The sequence below is a fragment of the Balaenoptera physalus genome, assembly GCF_965194825.1.
Source record: "Balaenoptera physalus genome assembly, chromosome: 21".
Classification (NCBI taxonomy): Eukaryota; Metazoa; Chordata; class Mammalia; order Artiodactyla; family Balaenopteridae; genus Balaenoptera; species Balaenoptera physalus.
In genome coordinates, this window is record NC_138902.1 from 35,538,135 (window position 1) to 35,560,329 (window position 22,195).

At 38.5% G+C, this 22,195-nt stretch overlaps 1 protein-coding gene across 1 annotated transcript in view; it reads right to left on the bottom strand.

Moving 5' to 3' along the window:
• The window catches only part of CSMD1 (CUB and Sushi multiple domains 1), a gene marked incomplete at its 5' end in the record, with an annotated part of 1,822,885 nt that overhangs the window by 317,107 nt on the left and 1,483,583 nt on the right, over positions 1 to 22,195 (bottom strand). Inside the window, 2 exons of the mRNA XM_082444064.1 lie at positions 11,418 to 11,606; positions 19,283 to 19,470. Coding sequence (XP_082300190.1) covers positions 11,418 to 11,606; positions 19,283 to 19,470 — 377 coding nt within the window. The remainder of the gene's footprint in view (positions 1 to 11,417; positions 11,607 to 19,282; positions 19,471 to 22,195) is intronic.

Here is a 22,195-nt window from a genome sequence, read left to right on the forward strand (position 1 = left end):
AGAGACCTAAATATAAGACTGGACACTATAAAACTCTTAGAGGAAAACATAGGAAGAACACTCTTTGACATAAATCACAGCAAGATCTTTTTTGATCCACCTCCTAGAGTAATGGAAATAAAAACAAAAATAAACAAGTGGGACCTAATGAAACTTCAAAGCTTTTGCACAGCAAAGGAAACCATAAACAAGACGAAAAGACAACCCTCAGAATGGGAGAAAATATTTGCAAATGAATCAACAGACAAAGGATTAATCTCCAAAATATATAAACAGCTCATTCAGCTCAATATCAAAGAAACAAACACCTCAATCCAAAAATGGGCAGAAGACCTAAATAGACATTTCTCCAAAGAAGACATACAGACGGCCACGAAGCACATGAAAAGCTGCTCAACATCACTAATTATTAGAGAAATGCAAATCAAAACTACAATGAGGTATCACCTCACTCCTGTTAGAATGAGGATCATCAGAAAATCTACAAACAACAAATGCTGGAGAGGGTGTGGAGAAAAGGGAACCCTCTTGCACTGTTGGTGGGAATGTAAATTGATACAGCCACTCTGGAGAACAATATGGAGGTTCCTTAAAAAACTAAAAATAGAATTACCATATGACCCAGCAATCCCACTACTCGGCATATACCCAGAGAAAACCGTAATTCAAAAAGACACATGCACCCGAATGTTCATTGCAGCCCTATTTACAATAGCCAGGTCATGGAAGCAACCTAAATGCCCATCAACAGACGAATGGATAAAGAAGATGTGGTACATATATACAATGGAATATTACTCAGCCATAAAAAGGAACGAAATTGAGTCATTTGTTGAGACGTGGATGGATCTAGAGACTGTCATACAGAGTGAAGTAAGTCAGAAAGAGAAAAACAAATATCATATATTAATGCATGTATGTGGAACCTAGAAAAATGGTACAGATGAGCCAGTTTGCAGGGCAGAAGTTGAGACACAGATGTAGAGAATGGACATATGGACACCAAGGGGGGAAAACTGCGGTGAGGTGGGGATGGTGGTGTGCTGAATTGGGCGATTGGGATTGACATGTATACACTGATATGTATAAAATTGATGCCTAATAAGAACCTGCAGTATAAAAAAACAAACAAAACAACTAATACTAAACTTTCATTGGGTTATTTGTATGGAAATATGTTAATATAAATGTTTCAGACATTACATGAAATTCCTAAAAATCTTATATTTGTATTTGTATGGAAATATGTATGGAAATATGTTAATATAAATGTTTCAGACATTACATGAAATTTCTAAAAATCTTATATTTGTATTTGTATGGAAATATATATGGAAATATGTTAATATAAATGTTTCAGACATTACATGAAATTTCTAAAAATCTTATATGTTCTGGTATAATGTTATAAGTAATAATCCTAGTTATTACTTTAAAATGTATATCTCAGAAATAACTAATTTTCTTGTCAACTGCATTATTATGAACTTTCATCAAATCTTTAAAAAAAAATAAAAATAAAAATAAAGCTACCTTCCCCTCCACCACTAAAAAAAAATAATAATAAAGAAAAACACCCACACCCCTGCAGCTAACCCTGACAACTACCTTCATTCATAGTGCTTTATACTTAAACCATGATGGGGGGGAAAAAAAAAAAAAAAAAAAATAGCGAAGGATGACTTATTCTAAGAACAAGAATCTTGTTCTCTAAACTCAAAGGCAGTCTAGGTGATGAGAGTACGGTGAGGCTGGTGAAGCAGCAAAGTGATGGACACACGGCCCCGCAGTTGTCCACTCCCAGGATGATGAACACTGAGTAAGCCATGAAAGGATGGAGGGAAGGCAGACGGTCAGAGTCAGCCCAGTGTTAACAGTTTGCTCCGTGACAGGGCAGTGGCTGCCAATTTACTGTAAGGTCCTGGGTTCCTAGTGGTCTGTTAAGTAAAGCCCTCGCACTATGGATTCTGTAGTTATCAACTTCTGTCATTCCCATCCTCCCCCGTCACCTTCTCGGATCCTGCACAAAGTCTTCCAATGAATTCAAGTTTGCAAACAGGTCAGTCATTGTTTCCAAGAACCAACAACGTGGCTTTAATAGTTGATTTGTAAACGTCTGCGCTGCCTGCACTGGAGGAAGGCAAGAGCTGAGGCGCGCAGCCTGTACCATCGGCGCTAGGCTCCTCCACGCGGAGGCGACGGTGCAGGCCAGGTGCAGACCAGGCGGAGGAGCCAAGCGTGGCGGGTTCTCCTCTCCCTGGAAAACACTAGCTGCCCCCGCGGCACCTGCTCTAACCTGACACCTGGCGGCTTTCAGACTCACGCTTCCGGCCCTGACTTCTTCTCAAACGCAGTGGAATTACCGACAGCTTGCTAAGTATCTCAGAATGAAACCCTTGGGTCCCTTCCCTCCCCCCCACCACCCGTATCTCCACGATGACGCCTCCATCCACTCCTCACTTGTGGAACGCCCTGTAACTGGCATGTTTCGGGTCATTTTTGTCTGATTTCCTGCTCCCTTACTCTTGTCTCTTCCTTGAAGAGATTAACACGAGAAAGCATACGATCCGGTACACTGTCGGATTTGTTTCTTTTCTCTTTCGCCATTACTTCCTTAAACTACTATAAAGTTCTATTTAAAGCAAAAACTTAATGGGGTTACTTTCCATTTCAAATTATTCGTGGACTCCCCACGCCCTACAGAAGTCATTGATTTTATTCATTCATTCATTTGTACTGGAATCCTTTCCTCAAAAGAACTCTTACAGGGAACCCTACAATAAAAGACGGGGATAATCAGAGCTGTTCAGTTGAAGCAGCCCTGCCACTGTCCTCGGTTCCACCTCAAAGAAAGCCCTGGGGCCCCCCTGTGGGAACACAGCACAGGGCAGTCTCAAATCTCTCACCCACAGAATCGGGGCCGTGCTCACAGGACTAGCATGAAAGGCCTCTGAACTACCTTTGATCAGCATCTATTCTCAGCAAATAAATTTCTATCCTCCAAATCCTCCAGACCGTCTTTATGCCTTTATGCCTGATTCTTACTATTTCTTCACTTTCAATCTCTTCTTTCCTCTCAACCTTATTATTAAAGATGCATCAGGAAAGCTGCCTTCCAAGCCTTTCAAGATTCCAAATTTTTTATCTCTTTATTCTCAATCATTTTTCCTGAGTCTAATAAAGCACTTACTTCATTGGATGATTTAAAAAATAAGTCTTTCTTCTGTCTATTCTAATAGATTATGAACTTGTCAACTGTGTGCCTACAAATACAGTAGTTTTCCAATAAATACTTGTGGAAAGGGTAAAGAGTTTAAAAAAATATTTATTTAATGAAGAAATTTTTCCAAAGTTTTCCTTGCATTTGTCTTTCACCAAATAAAAGGTCAATTTATTGCAATGTTCACTTTGCTTCTTCAAACCCTGAGTATCTAAAGTATAAATAGAAAAAAATGCAGCAATGCTATGATGTGAGAGATATTGATAGAGTTTACCTTTTTCCAGGGTGATATGAAATATTATAATTCTGATTTCTTCTTTCCTTTCTGAGAGCTATGAATTTTTCAAGGTTTAAATATCCTATTGATGTATCATTTGTCACAATAAAAACCCATGGGGTTTAAGAGATTGCTTATGATTTGCAAAGGCAACAAAAACAGTTCTTAAGGTTAAATGAAAACAGTCAACCATGACTGACTAAAACTCTTGTATCAAACTCTAAAATCTCCCAAAGTTTGCAGATTTATTAATAGCTTTTTATCAAACATTTATTATTAGCTGAGATAGGTTCCAATGAAGCATAAGCAAAGCAAATAGTTTATGTTACCAATCTCATTAGAGAGGTTAAACTCCAAATTTACATAAATTTAAACTGGGAGAGAATAATAGATAAAATGCACAAGATAAAATGCATTTTCTATGGAAAACAAATATATAGCATCTCAGATATCTGCAAAGCACACAAGGCCCTTTTTGGTCTGTTGCCACACCATTTCTCCTAGATAATTTCCTTCTGATCATTCTATTCATTTTCCATTCACTCTCCTTCACTAACCCTGCAGGAATTTGCAGAATGTTCTATGTCAATCAACTCAGGTGAGTTTGCTCATTTCCTCTGCCTAGAATGCCTCTTCGCATGTTGGCTACTTTGGGAACTTCTACTCATCACTGGAATTCCAGCCCAAGGGTTGTATTTTAGATGAGTTCTTCAATGCCTATTCTCTAGGAGCTTGAATTTAAACTGAGAAGACTGTATTAAATGATTAAATGTGCATGTGTATATATGTATATACTATGGTCTGAATGCTTGTCTCCCCAAAACTCACCTTGAAATCCTAAGGCCTGATGTGATGGTGTCAGGGATGGGGCCTCTGATGTGATCAGGTCATGAGGGCTGACCTCTCATTAATGGGATCAGCGCCCTGATAAAAGAGGCCCCACAGAGCTTCCCTGCCCCTTCCACCGTGAGATGACTCAGTGAGAAGATGGCTGTCTGCAACCCAAGAAGGGCCCTCCCAAAAAGTCAATCGTGAGGGCACCCTGATCTTGGAGTGCCACCATCCAGAACAGTGAGAGATAAATTCTGTTGTTTATACGCCCCTCAGTCTGTAGCATGTGGTTATAGCAGTCCAAAGGAACTACGAATATATATGATTGGATTGTATTATACATTTTGAAGTTAAACTTTATGGAACTGCAAATAAGGAGGAACGGATGTCAGGGAAGTTAGTAGTGCTGGTGATCTGGAACAACTCTAGAAGAACCCTGGTGAAGGCTGAGGGCAACCTGGTCTTGGCGGGTGAGGACGACTCAGGTAATGCAACGCCCAGGTCGCTGGCGAGACAGAAGTAGAAAATAATCTTGCATACATATTAAAATATTTAAACAAAGTAAGTTGCCAGTGTTAAATCAAAAATACACAGAGAGTATTTTAACATGTGTATGTTGTTCTCTTTTGAGAAGAATCCATTCAAAGTCAAAATGAAAAATCTCGGATGGCTCAGGATAAGACTCTCGCTTTTACCTGTCAGTTTTCTTCACCGAATCAAGAATCTAGCTAATGTGATGACTGGTGTGTCTTCTATGATGAACTAGGCGCCATCTCCCACCTCTGTAGAGTGGTGCAGTCATGATCAGAGGACTTTACATTTTCAATCTCCCCAGCTCAGAGGGCTGAAAAGTTTGCAATGAAAATAACTGGAGAAGCCTCATTTTAGTAGATGCTCAACTGGCCTACCTCAAATTCAAGTTGTAAAAACGAGAGCAGCTGATATGTGCTTTTGTCCTAAATTCCATTTTTAGCTCTAGTCCAAAAAGAACAATTAAAACTGCACAATAACATCCAATGAAGCCATGCGTTTGTATATAATGTAAGTATTTCAATAGAATTATTCATATGATTAACATCACAAATTTTGGATTAAGTGATATACTGATGTTCAGTGATGTGTGAATAACACAAGTATTTTAAGGGTTAGGCCCTTACCATACTTAGTATTCTTAGTACAACTGTTGTTAATAAAGAAGTCTAAATAAGGGGTAAATATTTTGGTATAGTACTGATATTTATGACATTCTCAAGTTTTACAAATTTTACATTAGTCCAGTAGCTAGTAGCCTTCTGACACTCTCTAGTACTCATAAGCATGAATTGTATTTACTTATTATTAGAGTTCTAATACAAAAATAAAACAGGTAATAAGAATTCAAATAACACCATAAAATGGACAGCTAAAAAAGTCTCTCTTCATTCTCCCCGATAGCCTACTAATCTCCTAAAAGGAAAGCATTATAGTTATAACTTTAGAATGTCTATTTCCAGTCACTTTCTATGCATATACTGTGAGTGTGTCTGTAATTACCTATGTGTACATGCTCATATACACGACATGCATTGTTCTGTGACTTGCTTTTTCTTTCCTTCAAAGAGTGTATTATTTAAGTTTCCTAGTAATAGTGTATAATGAACATGCAGATTCCTAATCCCACAATGATATATTAATAGAGTAATATGACCTTTCTACTTTTTTTGCAAATCCAACAAGGGAGGAAAACTATTGTGTTTTATTTGCATTTTCCTGATTCCTAGTCAGAATGGGCATATTTTAAACCATTTTTTGACCTTTTGTGTACTTCTGTGAATCGCCTATGTGTGTGTTTCCCCCATAGACCTATTGCTTTGTTTGTGTTGTTGTTCTTCTCTCATTCATTTACAGGACACAGTTATTTAGAATCCTATTACCTGGACAGTGCAATTATTTTCTGTAATCTGACCCTTTTCTTTTACCTTTTAAAAATTTTAATGGAACTTTTAATTTGTATATAGTGAAATGTAAATGTTTTTCGTTTATTATTTCTATATTTCTTTAGAAGGTTTTCCAAGAATTAAAAAGTAAAATTTCTCAAGGGACAAACAAAAGGACAAAACCAATGACTCATGCTGATATAGTCACTTGTGTGACAAAATAGTGCATCAGAGAAGAGACAGTATGATCTTTCCAATAAATAACATTGTCTCAACTGGAAAGCCCTACTGGGGGAAAAAATGCATCTAGACACTCCATATTAACTTACAAAAAAACTAGATGGATTTAAAGTATATATTTGAAATTTTAAAAAAATTAGTGTTTGCTTTCAGGGGTGATGAAAACGTTCTTAATCACAGTGATGGTTTCATGGATGTATACATATCTCAGAACGTATTAAATTTTTCACATTAAACAGGCAGTTTATAGCATTTTAATTATATCTCAATAAAGCTTTAAAATTTTTAAAGTTTTCTGAAAGAAAACAATAGAATATCTTTATGACTCTGCGGGTAGCAAGGCTTCTTAAACACTATCTGTAAAGCACCAACCACCAATGAATTCACTGAACAATTAGACTACTTTAAAATGAAAACATTCTATTCATCAAAAAGAGACCAAGATCCATCCACGTCTCTACCAATGACCCAGTTTCATTCCTTTTTATGGCTAATATTCCATTGTATATATGTACCATATCTTCTTTATCCATTCATCTGTCGATGGACATTTAGGTTGCTTCCATGACCTGGCTATTGTAAATAGTGCTGCAATGAACATTCGGGCCCATGTGTCTTTTTGAATTATGGTTTTCTCAGGGTATATGCCCAGTAGTGGGATTGCTGGGTCATAACTTAGAGACTGTCATACAGAGGGAAGTAAGTCAGAGAGAGAAAAACAAATATTGTATATTAATGCATATATGTGTAATCTAGAAAAACAGTACAGATGAACCTGTTTGCAAGGTAGAAATAGAGACACAGACATAGAGAACAAATGTATGGACACCAAGGGGGGAAAGGGGAGGTGGGATAAATTGGGAGATAGGGATTGACATATATACACTAATACGTATAAAATAGATAACTAATGAGAACCTGCTATATAGCACAGGGAACTCTACTTAATGCTCTGTGGTGACCTAAATGGGAAGGAAATCCAAAAAAGAGGGGATATATGTATACATATAACTGATTCACTTTGCTGTACAGCAGAAACTAACACATTGTAAAGCAACTACACCCCAATAAAAAGATTTTAAAAATTTTAAAAAAGAGATCAAGAAGAGGAGGAAGACAGAGACAGAGTGAGAGAAAACATTCACAGTGCATCGATCCAACAAAGGAGTGGTCTCCAAATATATAAGCAATGCTTACAATTCAATAAGGAAAAGGTATGTGACCCAGTATAAATAGGAGGAAAAAACAAGTGTTTCACGGAGGAGGATATACCCTTGGCCAAAAAAGCATGAAAAGGTGCTCAAAATAACTCAAATTTCATAGAGTATCATGGAATAAAACATGGTGGTATATTTATACAATAAAACATAGATTACGAGAATGAAGGAAGTGCAGCTAAATGTCATGACTTGGATGATGTCATAAGTGTACGACTGAGTGGAAGAAGCGGGACACAGCAAAGTACACATCCTGCACGATTTCCTTTACATAGAATCTTTAGAGGATAAAGGGAGCAGTAGCCTTTGTAGGGCAGTGACTGGGAGGGGACACGGCGGGGACTCCTGTGGTGCTGGTCACGTTCATCTACTGATCTGTGTGGTCTTGATCTTACACAGATGTGTCTGTTGTGGGAAAACTCACTGAGCTTATATTTGTGTAAATAAATAAATATTCAATAAAAGGTTGTCTTAGTAATATTTTACTGTCACATAATGATTTTAAGTTTTGAATCTTTGTTTCTATCTTTAATGTGTAACTTTGATTTACTTTTTTAACATTTTAAACCCCACTCAGATATCCCATTTGACCAACATTATTTATTAAATATGTCATCCCCTCTCGCTGATTTGGAATAATTTTCATAAATTAAGTTCCTATATGGGCACAGATACGTTACTAGGATCCCTATGCTGTATCGTTAATCTGTTTGTATACTTCTGCGCTGATTTCATATTGTTTTAATCAATCATTAATTTTCAGTATTCTTTGATACTAGATGGTATAGCCCTTCCTTATCTTTCTTAAAAATATGTATTTCTTAGCTGCTTGCAGCCTTTACCCTTCTAGATTAATTTTTAAATGTCTACAGATTTCTATGAAAAACCCAAATTAATTTTAAATAGATTTGATTGAAATTTAAACTCTATTTGTAGAAAATCTGTACATTTAAATTTCATTCTTCCCATGTAGAAACATAATATGTATTTCCATTTCCAGGTTATTCTTTTGTATTAGATTATAAATTTCTAATTTTTAAAAAATATAAGCCTTCATATTTCTTGTTAGATATATTCCTGGCAGTTTTTAGGGTTTTATTTTCTATATATATATATATTATTATACTTCTAATATGTTATATTCTTTGTGGAAATCTACTGATTTATGTTTATCCTGAATGCAGTCACATACTGAACCCTTATTATTGCTAATGGTTATATTCTCTTTCTAACATTTATCATTCATATAATTTTCTTAAATTATTGCCTTAGTTAAGATCTTCTGGACAATGTCAAATAACACTTCTGATACTGAGGAAGTTGTTCTGTTCTTGAATTTCATGGGACTTTTTATAATAGTTTAAAGTATGATATTTTCTATAGGTAGATTCATTTATATTATGGTTCTCTATATATTTATTAAGGTGATATATTATTTCAGAGTTTATTTAAGGTCTAATATAAAAAAGAATGCAAAAAAGGAGACACATCTTCCTAGAATAATTTACTCATAACTACTGTCTGCACATCTTCATCCCTTTTCACCTGCTCTGGAGGAAGCAGTTGGCTCTGATACATCCTCATGTATGGCAAACATGGGGCCCAGGGGCTTGCAGTCCATGCTGCAGTTATGCACCTATGTACACCTGGGCAATTTCTGCCACTTTCTTTCGTTGAAATATTGAATTGAATATAAGGGGAATTAGGAATATACCTTTTACAATATTTTTTGATTTAACTATAGTTGATTTACAATACTGTGTTAGTTTCAGGTGTATAGCTTCAGATTCTTTTTCCATTATGGTTTATTACAAGATATTGAATATAGTTCTCTGTGCTATGCAGTAAATCCTTCCCTTTGTTTTTTATCTATTTTATATATAGTGGTGTGTATCTGTTAGTCCCATACTCCTAATTTATCCCTTGCCCCTCCCCTTTTCCCTTTGGTAACCATAAGTTTGTTTTCTATGTCTGTCTGTTTCTGTTTTGTAAAGTTGATTTGTATCAATTTTTAAGACATATAAGTGATATGATATTTTCTTTCTCTGCCTGACTTATACTTCACTTAGTATGACAATCTCTAGGTCCACCGATGTTGCTGCAAATGGCAATATTGCACACTTTTTTATGGCTGAGTAGTAAGGAATATACCTTTTGACAATCCTCTACATTTCTACAGGCTGCCCTGCTACAATACATATTTCTATATTAACAGCTCATTTGAGATTGGTAAATAGAAAAGTGGTGTCAACATAATATGACAATTATTTGGGTTCTTACAACATTTTCCCTAGGCAAATACTGGAGCTGATACAGTAGAATTATAACCTATGGCAGGAAAAGAAAAATGTCTCAGCTCATCTTCTGCACAGAACTGAACTCTTTCAGATCCCTATTAAGGAAAGTAAAAGTAGGCACATGCACCTAGGGGTCCCTCGCCAGCGGGGTTCACCCCTTGCCTCGCACAGCTAATGCTTCACGTCAGGTTGCATCTCCTTCTGTGGCCTCTGATATGCTGGCCCCATAGATGGAGAGCTCAACCTGCGTCTGCTTCTGCCCAGAGGGCAGCGCTCCACTCTCCTGGTTTTGTGGATTCTTCATTCTTCTTGAGACACCCTCCAACCACTGTGTGCTGTCCACCTGCACTTTGCAGTTTTTCTCCCAAAGTACCAGTTCTTTGGGTTAATACTCTGGTGACAAAGGTCAAAGGTCTTGAGTGGTCTGTAGCCAAGCATAATTGTCCCATTAAACCCTGTTATTTTTGGTGAATCATTTTAAATAAGTCAAGGTTTTTCATGAATATATCAATAGATCATCTTTGAGTGGAAATGCCTAGTCTATAAAAAGTAATGGAAATGGAAATATATATAATATTTATATGGAAATATATGTAAGAATATCTATTATATATATATAACAGATATATTTTATATACATTTATATATGTATATTCTTCATGGCCTTTGGTCATGAATAGAACCACGTGGTTATATTCATGGCCAAAGGCAAAATCCCTGACACTGTCGCGAATGATCACAAGTAACGTATTCGTCCATCTTGCTATGATAACTATAAACTGCAGTGTAAAGCTGCGTAATACAGTAACACACAATCATCAAGAATGTTATTCATTTTGAGATTTCCAAGAGCAGATCTGTGCAGACAGGGGAAGTGGCTGGTATCTCACACACACACACACACACACACACAAAACCACCGGGGGGGATCTCCAGAGGAAAGACTTCCCACACCCCTGGGGAAGAGCTCTGCCATAGGGAAGAGTCAGAGGCAACACAGACCAGGTGTGCAGAGCTGGAGCAAGCTGTCTGATGCCTGGACCGGTTCACAGGAAAATCAGGTCTGACAGGGTGGAACATGCATACTCATGATGCTGTCTCACGTAGAGTCTTCAATAAACGCCGTGGGTAAGGGCGTGTGCATCACTAAGCTGTACAAGCTTGAGTGTTTGGGGATGAAACTGAAGGCCAGCCCATAATTTTTGTTCTTCATTTCTAAATAGCAGCTCTACTTCATAGAGAAGATTTGCCAGGTAAACTTCAAGTGCTAAATGGCCATATTTTTAAAGTGTACAAGCTTTCAAATAGAAGCCCCGCTTCAGTCATATCCTACCACCCCATAAAATACATGCCACCCAGACTGTTTAAAGAACTTCTCTGCATGTCTTCTGGTTTGCTGCTGTGCTGAGCTCCACCTACCATCACAGCTGGGCAACGCATGGTTCCACTGGTGGTTCCGCTCACAGACCAGGGGCTCGTCGTCACTCAGTGTATAGCCTGGATTGCAGCTGAAAGTCACTGTGGACCGGATGCCAAAGTGACTGCCGTGCCGATGCCCGTTCACAGGGATCCCCGGGTCAAGGCAAGAGTCCGACTCCAGAGTCACACCTGGATGCACAGAAAAAACCATCAGACACGGATCCTCCTGGGCTATAGAAAAAAAAAATTGGGGCCATAATACATACAAAATATTCCCAGACATCATCAGACCTGGAAAATCATGCAAGTGAATCGATAATCCATTCATGTGGAAACGAATACATTTTCAAATACTGGGCCCTGTTTTGTTGTAGAAAGATGTATATCATTACACTTAGCTACAGATGACAGCTAAGTAGTGCCAATCTTGAATAATTTGCTGAACTCCCTGAATTTTACCTTTTTTCACTTGAAAAGCAATGAACAGTACTAAATAAAGTCGAAGTTTTTCTGTTTTCTATCTCCACCCCTCCCCCTCCCCCCTTTCCTTTTATATTTGATATACCAAATAGATTTTGGCAGTCATACTTCAACTTTCATATATTTGCACACATCCACCCAAGCCCATACACATAATGCAAATTAAAACTACACTGTAGTTAATTTTCTAAAATTGCACTGCCACATTTCTTTTTTCTTTTAGATTTGTACTTAAGTCAGCCACTTTCAAGATGGCTACAATTAGCCTTTGCTAAAAGATGTTAAAAAGTAAAGTGCTATATAAAGTCAAGTAATGATGATCCTGTCATTACAAGAGTTTCTTTTCTCTGTCTCTAATATTTCTCTTTATTTTTAGAATAATATATATTTTAAAAGATGAGGAAAAATGGGAATAAGGGACGAGAATATCATTGTGATGTTTAGGAATGCAAACAGATTAAAAAAAAGACTTGCTGTTGCTATACATAACTCTCTCAGTAAGATTCAAAACACTGCAATTATGACTTGAAGTATTAAGCAAAAATCTTAAAGTATTACCAATATTCAGACTCTTTACTCCCCTAAAATGATATTTGGGATAATATTTCTGATCACTGTATATGTTTTACTGAAGTTTGAGTGATGTATCTTATGAATATACCTTCCCTCATTAAGTCAAATACATGAAGTGAAACTAAGGGGTGAGTTTCTTAAATAAATAAGAAGTGATGTGATTTCTTCTTTAGTGCAGCAACATGTGATCCAATAGCACAGAAACACAAGTAGGATGGCTGAGCCACATCCAAAAATATTCAGTAAGAAATGTGATTTCCAAGACTAGTATACCTCCTAGGAGGTGACCTTTAAACTCTTGGGATTTGCTGAGTGGTGGGAGTGTCTGTTATTCACTGTGGGCCCCTGGGACCACACCTAATGGTTTATATTCAGCAGGTTGCTCAAGTGGGGTGCCCTGAGGCAACACGGTTTCAGTCTAATCTACAGGGACGGGGGCAGGTAAAGACTTAGTTCAACCATATGGGGCAATGATTCAATCCATGATGCTTATGTAATGAAACGTCGATAAAATCTCTGGACACAGAGGCTCAGATGAGCTTCCCAGGTTGGCAGTAAGCTGTGCATATGTCACAAGTCATGGCTGGGAGGAGGTGACACTGTCCATGACTCCGCGAGGACAAGACGCCTGGAAGCTCTGAGTTCGGACCCATCTCAGAGTCTACCCTCTGTGCGTCTTCCTTCGGCTGGTTCTCATTTGTATCCTTTCCAGTGACAAATGTGACTGTGAGTATAGCAGCTTTCAGTGAGCTCACTGAGTCCTTCTGTCCAATTATCAAACCTGAGGGTCATTTTGGGAACTCCTAGAACTTGCATCTGGTTTCAGAATTGGCAGAAAGAGCAAACTTTGCATTTTGTAGGCCTGTGCTCTTAACCTCACAGGTTAACAGACAGCAGAAAAGACTATCATAGTGAAGTTTTCCAAAGGAAAAAATAAATAAAACAATGAAAAGAGAAAGAGGCAAAGTGAAAAAAAAATATAGCATCATTTTTCCCAAGAATTTTTTCTTAAAAATTAGTCATTCTAATTAATATCATAAAACTAACACACACCTATTACCTTAACAACAGGATATAACTGTCCTGACTTCTTGCAAAGTATGCCAACAAATGCATGCATGCCTTACACCCCTGCATGAGCTGTAGATAAACCAAAAGCAGCATGGCCATCGTTTGCCCCAAGATCCAACACCTAACCTGCTCCTCCCTCTCTGCACAGACTCACACACACACACACACACACACACACACACACACACACACACACACACACACATACACATTCATCTCCTAAGGGAGTGTGTATGAGGTTTCACAACACCCCCAGAGCTTGTACACAGCAGTGCCCTGAACACAGCGGGTACATAATAACAGGCTGATTGGTTTTGTAGCCTCAAGATCAATAGCAGAATTTCCTAAAAAGAAGAATCTCTGACAAAGAAATGAATTAGTATCCAGGGTCCTGAAAAACCAGCCAACTAAATTATTCCATTTCATCAAACGACGTCCTGTGATCACTAGACGGTACAGTCACTGCACTGCAGTGAATAACGATAAAAGGAATTACTATTTTAGACAATGTGCGAATGCTGTATTAATGAGTAGTGTCCATAATGAAATTCATAAATTGTAAGGAAATACAAAATGTGTAGGGAAAATAGAGAAACATATCAGAGGAAACCAAAGCGTACAAATTTAAATTTAGAATTCTTTACATGTAAAACTGAATAAATAAGTAAAATCATTAAAGTCATAACCACTTGTTCATACCAACTACACGCCATTATTTATTCATTCATTGATTTTTACAATATAACGGGTGCAAACATTGAGTTTGGAAACGAGCAGATATTGTGATCCTTGGCCCCTCCCATTCATGAGACGGGAAAGTCCCCGTGGGGATGACTCCGGAGTGTGGACTTGCCGTAGACTGGACTACTCGTTCACCCGGAACCTGCCAGGTACAGGGATTCCCAAACAAGACGATGCTGGGGAAGAATGAGTGAAACAGCAAAGGAGGCGATGTGACTCAGGGGATGGGAACTTTAAATAAACTTACATCCAGGGGTGAGGACAGGCGGACAGGTTGCTCTGACGAAAAGTAAACAATGCGCTTTGGAGTTTCACTCAGAGCGTGTTTGCCTTCTGGTCTCCAGCCCGGACAACACAAAGGAACATTTGGGTCAGTGGATCCTACTGGAGCTGTGAATATATTCACATTCTGTACCGACTGTTTCTTTCTTGAAACTTAATGCAGCTCTAAATTTTTTGACACACATGACATAAATATACTTCTTTTCATTTGGCCTTTGTCAAACAAGTGACTGAACAAATTTGCTGTTCGGTGAATGAAGGAAGATGGCTGCTGTGAAACTGTCCGTGTGCAGATCACATTTACGTGTTTGATGTCAGTGAAGTGCTGCTCAGCTCTCTGTTGTGTCGAAGTCCGAGTCCAGGGAAGAGAACGGATAGTCTCCGGGAACCTTTGATCTGCCACGCTTTAGTGCAGGCACTTTTCACAGCCTGCTGAAGGTTCTGAAATAGTGGTTACGCTCCCCACTTTACAGATGAAGAAACTGGCTAAGACACTAAGTAAATTTGTCAAGTTAATCATTAACTGAAATTCAAACCTAAGTCCTTCACTGTTTTTCTCTCTTCCTCTGTCTCCTATGTGTGTATGTGCATGTGTGTGTGTGTCTGTGTGTCTGTGTGTGTGCTGTATCTAATTTGCAGTTGTATTGCATTTATTACCATTACATCTTGACCAGTCTCCCTTTCTGGTTATAAGAAAGGTCACTGAATCAAAGAAAACTAACCTACACAAACACACACACACACACACCACAAAATACACAGTTTATCACAAATTTTTTAAAAAATTGAACAGTATATAGATTGCATGGTAGGATATATACATTTACATTTAGTAAATCTTGCTTCTTTCTAGAAACATTATTAAAAAGCATTTCTAAGAAGTGTGCTAAAATTAAATGGAAAATCTCCATATACATGAGAAATCCATTTATTTTTCATTTTTTACCATTTTATTTTTCAATTCCCTATACAATTATGATGATTTTAAAGTGTGGTTCAAAGCTCTCTCTACAAACAAACAGAACAAATGATTATTCTGGGGGATAATGCAATTACTATTATATGAATAAACTGTGCCACATTCCTTATAAGGAATAAAGTAATGAAAGCACAGACTGTAAATGGACACTATATTTATGAGAGCAACGATTCCTAAAACTTAGTACAAGAGTAGAACTACAACCCTGGGTATGCTTTTAGGAATAAACCTTGAAAAACTGGCTTCAACCCTTCTGCCCTACAGTTCAGAAAGAGCTGAAATGAATGTTGTTTACAGCGGCTCGCATTATTTTATGGAACCGCTACAAAAATAAGCGAAACTTGAGCAGAGTGTGGTCACCCCTGCAAGGCTCTCTGGCTGTAGAGTAGATTGCCATGTGCCCATCTGGGCATGAGGCGGGGTCATTAACACTTTTTTAAAGCAAGAAAGGTTTACAGTGTCAGCCATTCTTGATGAAAGACAAAAGGGAGATGGGCTATTTTATGATTTTTAAATGGCATAAAAATTTGATGTAAACCATTCTTGGGTCATGGGCAACCCACTCTTTAAAAATGTGTCAGATGAGCAGGTGTAATTATTTTTCTAGTGTCTGCATATTGGGTTCTGAACACGTTTCCTCAAAGGGTCCTAGAAATGGTCAAAATGACAAAGGGGTTGGTAAGGTGTGTCGTTCCCATGTTTTTCTCCTCTGTCTCTCTCTGTGCTTCTCTCCTGCTCCTTTACTCTTCCATTACCTCTGCTGTCCCTCTGCACCAGCCATGGCCTGCCTGGGCTGACTCAGACACCCACTGCCACCTACACGCCGCCGCCCTCAGGATCACCTTGACGACTCGCTCAAAGATCCAGAATTGTGACGTGCTCAGTTATAATACCTGGAATTCGAGCTTAGGAATCTCCATTTCACTAGGACCCCCAGGTGAAGACTAGCGCACAGCAGTGTTTGAGAAAAACTGCTCCTTCGGCAGGCTTCGTACCCAGGACGTGGGTATGAGTTGGGCACGGGGCTCCCGTAAAGTGCCTGCCCCAGCAGTGGCAGGCACGCCCTAGGACGCCGGGCTGGCAGCCTGGGCCCTGGTCAGCTGCAAAGCCCGCAGGTGCCTGTGGCAACAGCCCCGACAGCCACTGCGCTGAAGGCCAGGCCTTTCCTGGCTCTGCTCCCCATTAAAGTGCCAGGTCCTGCATCGCATTGGCTTCTGCTCACTTCCCGTTTCTCCTCGAAATCTTCACCAGAGATAAGTAAATTGAGGTGATAACAAGTGAAGCTTCAGTGTGACTTCCTTCCTGGTGATTGTTTCCCAATATCCCTCAATGCTCTCACCCACAGACTGCGTCAGGAATGTCTGGGGCCTGGGCCTTCTGGAAGGGTCACCGGGTGTCCACAAATGGAGACCGGATGAATGTCCAGAACAAGGTCCCCTCTGAGGCAGAGCTGTGGACAGTCTGATGCTGTAGGAACCTTGTCCATCTTGTCCTCTGCCCTCATCCAGAACTACAGAGTCAGCCCAGGCTTCTCCAGTAAAGAAGGAGGGAGGAGAATTCCAGGCTCCAAGGGACCAGACACGTCAGACACTCACACAGTTATCCCCCAAACACACCAGCTGGGGGTTTGCTTTTGCCTCCTTTTACTGATGAAAAGAAGGGAAAATGGCAAAAAGCACTGTCCTCTGAGGATCACTGGGTTATACCATGTCTTACTCAGACTCATGTCCATTTTCAAATATAGGATAAATAAAAAGAACCCTGAAACATAATGCAGTCAGTCTTTTCAGCTTATAATGATTATTGTTAGAATTATCTACTCAATAAATTTATATTATTATTATATTATATTATATTATATTATATAATGCTGACAATCTAAACAGGAACTTGTGACTGACTTTCCCTGATTTTCCAGAAATCATGAATAAGAACAACCCACTTATCAAAATGAGGTAGAGAAGCAAATAACATTAGTTTCTACTACCTACATATGGGCTTTAGAACTTGTTTCTTCAAAAGGGACTAAAAATAGGCAAAATAATCTATGGTATGCAAATAAGAGAGACAGAACATAGAACACTCTGTTCTAGTGTTTGTCAGCGCCTAAAACTATCTATTCTCTTAAGTTTCACCCAATTCTATATCCAAAGGCCAACCTATTGTGTGTAGCTTTAAGAAAAATGTGCAGGAAGGGGTGGAGAGAATACATCTTAGCAGATCAATGCTGAGGAGTTGTACAAATTCAGATGACTGTAATGTGTACAGATCTTCACTCCAAAGAGAAGTGGTAACTTAAAGGAATGTTAAGAAAGGAATTAAATACAAAAGTTTCTGCTTCTTAAAATGTACAAGTTTAAAACTATGTAACTTTGAAATAAATGATGTATATATACGAAGCATAACTTTGAATTAAATCTGAAATTAACCTTTAAATCATTAATAATCAATGTTCTTGTTATCAGAATACAAGTCTAATATAATTCCATTTTTAATCAAAAAGTACACATAACCTTATATGTGTATTTGCATATATGTTTGCATATAATTGTATAGATAAGCATGTAAAAAAGAAATATACACAACAGGTTATTAATTTTAGTTGTTGGATAGGGTTTGGGCAAGATTAACATGAGTAGCAGCGGGCAATGTGGGGAAAGGAAGGAAAGAAAAAGAAAAAAAGATGAAAAATTCAGCATGTTAGATATGGCCCCATTCATGCATTTATAAAATTATATGTATTTTTACAACAACATTAAAACTTTGTTTAGTTTATTTTAGGAAAGATTCTGAAAAAGAACAACCTTAAAAATCCTTAAAAAATAAAGGATTTATTCCTTCAGATTCCGTATTGAGCTACTCTCATGCATCTCCTTTCATTCTACTCTGGAAGTGAAGAATTTTCAGAGAAGGGAAGAATTACTGTTTTTTAAATTGACTAGCATTAGAAATGCATTCCCAGGCTGAACTGCACTCTACTCCATTCCAGAAGCACCCTTGCATAAATATTACTATCAAATAATATAATCCCTCAATCTCTTAATTTCAGAAGCTAAAGCTAAGAGCCAAATTTGGATGGATGGAAACAAAAATGGGAAGGAATTGGGATTGCTCTGCAAAATACACTGCATTATGATATTTTAGCAATTGTGTTTAAATATTTCCAATAATTGTTCTTAATCATTATTAACAGTTGTTAATAATAACAACAGGTATTTGTCATTTAGTAAAAGTTCAACTGAGTTTTAATTTCTTCTTAGTTACAGTCTCTCTGCTGACTGAAACAGGCACATGTATACTCACAAATAAGTACCACAACTGCCCTAACCATTTTTCTAACAAAAAATATTGCTCAGGAGATATAATTTTAGTGACATGCCCTGTAGCTCTTTTGGCCAACAGGTATATTTTCTAATAGTAGAAATTTATTATTACATCATACAGTAAATGAACACGTTTCACTGTTTTAATTATTTTATTATTTTACTTTATAATAAACGAGTATGTCTTCTTTTTGAGTTGTAAAGTAAAAATCCCCAAGGCTCTCTGTCCTTAATAAGAGAAAGTCTTGACGATGGCGCAGTGCGGTGTGGACAGAGGCGGGAAGAATTGCTGTTTTATACATTGACTAGCATTAGAAATGCACTCCCAGCACATCTGCTACGTGACACAATGAGACCACGTGTGTGGAACTCAACCCGACAATTGGGCACGGCCCTGGCAAGGGAGGACCACTTACTCTCATAGCGGATGAGGAAGCCCACGCTGGACCGGCTATTGTCTGTGGTGAAGAGGAGGTACATGAAGTTCCCAGTGCTGATGAGGAACTGAGGCGCCTGTGTGCCGTGGTACTCCCCAATCAGCGGGGACGAGCTGGCTGGCCCGTCTCTGACCTCCAGGGTGTCATAATTAACTTCTGTCTGGAATCTGTGGGCAAGCGTATCCAGTCAGAAGAGAGATGCAGAGCCACATTAACGTACAGACATCCTGTAATATCATTCACTTACTAAAAACCCACGTACAGCAAGAGACATAGAATAGATACAGAGATACATATATACGTTTTGAAGACCTGAGCACGTGTAGTATTTGAGGACAGTACTTATTTCTGGGGGGAAGGCTCACCCCCACATCCCTCCCTCTGACTCAATACTCCATCCAGTAGCATCACAGACAGGAACGGGGGTAGTGACTCAGCTCTAAAATAAAAATACTGTGAGCCAGTAGATAGAGAAGCACCAGTTAGTGAAAGTCAATCACGGCACATTTTCAAACTGTTTTTCATGATCCCCAGTGTAACATGATTATGGATGTCTTAAAATGAGCAGATTGAAGTGACATGATCTCCTAAAGGAAAAGGGTAAATCAAAATACATGACAATACTTTAAATACCTTTCCTGAAACAAAAAATTCTGTGCCTTTTCAAGCTGCATCAACTCTTGTGTGACAGTGGGAGAGCACCGGGCACATTACTGCTTCAGAAACCAAATATTACTTCAATGATTTGAAAGGTAAGAACAGATTCCAAAAAGTGCTTAACTTCTCTTCCAAGGAGGACTTATGCTTCCAGAGAACCTGGTCTGATATTATATTTATATACAGTTGCAGCCACTTGGGTGCGCTCTTTGATGAAATGGAGGTACCATTCCAGGCACTGAGATAACTTTGGAAGTGGGCCCATCTTGTCCTCAAAGAGCTAACCCAGTTTCCAAGTGTCTGGCGTGGCTCTCAGGCAGCAGCTCACTGACTGGAGCCTCTGATTCATCAGTGACTCTCAGACAGAGAATTCCAGAGTAGCCTGTGCATGGGTCTCCAGGGTCTGCAATGCATGCTGCTGATGGGGAGGTAGAGGAAGGGGCAGAGTGGCTGTCTTAGATTCCTGGCACAGAGCAATGAAAAAAGATGCTGAAATCAAAGGGCCCTGCCCTGTTTATCATTAAATCACATACTCCTCTTAGCGCAAATGCACAATAATGATATATTCTTGCAACTAACTTAGAATGGTCCCTGACCCTCAATCTTCCGTAAAGGGGAATTCAAACAATTGGTGTAGCGTGTGGCTAGGTCAGAATACAGCCACAGGCTGGACATTTCGGGTGGGATAGGGCAGCTTTGTCTTTTACTATTAAAAATGCTCTCGGGCTTCCCTGGTGGCGCAGTGGTTGAGAGTCTGCCTGCTAATGCAGGGAACACGGGTTCGAGCCCTGGTCTGGGAGGATCCCACGTGCCGCGGAGCGGCTAGGCCCGTGAGCCACAACTACTGAGCCTGCGCGTCTGGAGCCTGTGCTCCGCAACGGGAGAGGCCACAGCAGTCAGAGGCCCGCGCACCGCGATGAAGAGTGGCCCCCACTTGCCGCAACTGGAGAAAGCCCTAGCACAGAAACGAAGACCCAACATAGCAATCAATCAATCAATCAATCAATAAAGAAATCTTTAAAAAAAAAAAAATGTTCTCTAAAGATGCTATGACTTCACAGTTATCTGAGTGCACATTCAAGAAGTCTAGATAAGCTTGGAATAAATCTCATTTGAAGTATCTGCACTGAAGTTTTCACATCTATCATCTTTAGAGACAGCCAGGACCGATAGAGGGCGTGCCTCAAGAGCTGGACGATTTCCAGGGTAACCTCAGAAAGAAAAATGTAAATGCTTTTCATCAGTTGGCAATCTAGCACACACCGTGTAACAATAACATCAGTATGGAATTTAAAATTCGTTTGTGCAAACACATCCTTTATTAGGATGTCAGCTCACAGCTCAAGGTATAAACCAATGCACTATTGAAGGGCGGTGTACTATGTCCAGGGTAATAATCACAAGTGTCTGAAAATATCAGAAATGTTCGTACTTACAAATGGAATTTAGCAAATACCGCACTTCAATAGTATCGAAAAGACAAGATTGAGAAAAATTATGAGTATTTTTGTTCAGGCAACTGAAAATGAAATGCTAATAAATTCTGCCAAACCAGAATGTAAAAATCACTATTTTTACTAAATGATTTACATTTGTTGTGCTGCTGGAAATCAGGATGTGTGTCTGCTTTTTTCCCTCTCAATACTAGAAAGTGTAAAAATTAATAAGAAACCAAACAATTTACTTAATATTTATAAAGGTTTTTTTTTCCCAGTGACTAAGATTATATGCAAGAATCCATTCTCCAATATAATGAATACATAAACCAATTTTTTCTTTTCTTCTGAGAGATTATCCTACTGGAGTTATAATTATCCTATCAGATATAATAATATCAATAATAACTTCAAACACAAATAATCACTAAGTGATAACATAATTCCTGCTAAAAACCTTTCCTGTATGGATGTCATCATTAAGAATTAGAAAATTAGTTAAAAAATAATATAATAATGTACATCTGTCTTGAGACATTATAATATTCTGAATACTAGAATCCCAAACTCAGTCTAGTTAAAAAGGTCACTGTTAGAGAAAGCCCAATTTGCTCAGTTATTAATGAACCTTGAAACACTAAACAAAGATGCTTCCTTGCATTTTAAAGCATGTGGGTCCCTTCCAAAGTACTTTTGGTTCTTAATCTTCAAATTGATTGTTGAGACAATCTGGACAATATTTGATCATGGAGAATTCAAATAGCATGCTTCTTTTTTCTTAGATTATCAAATACATTAT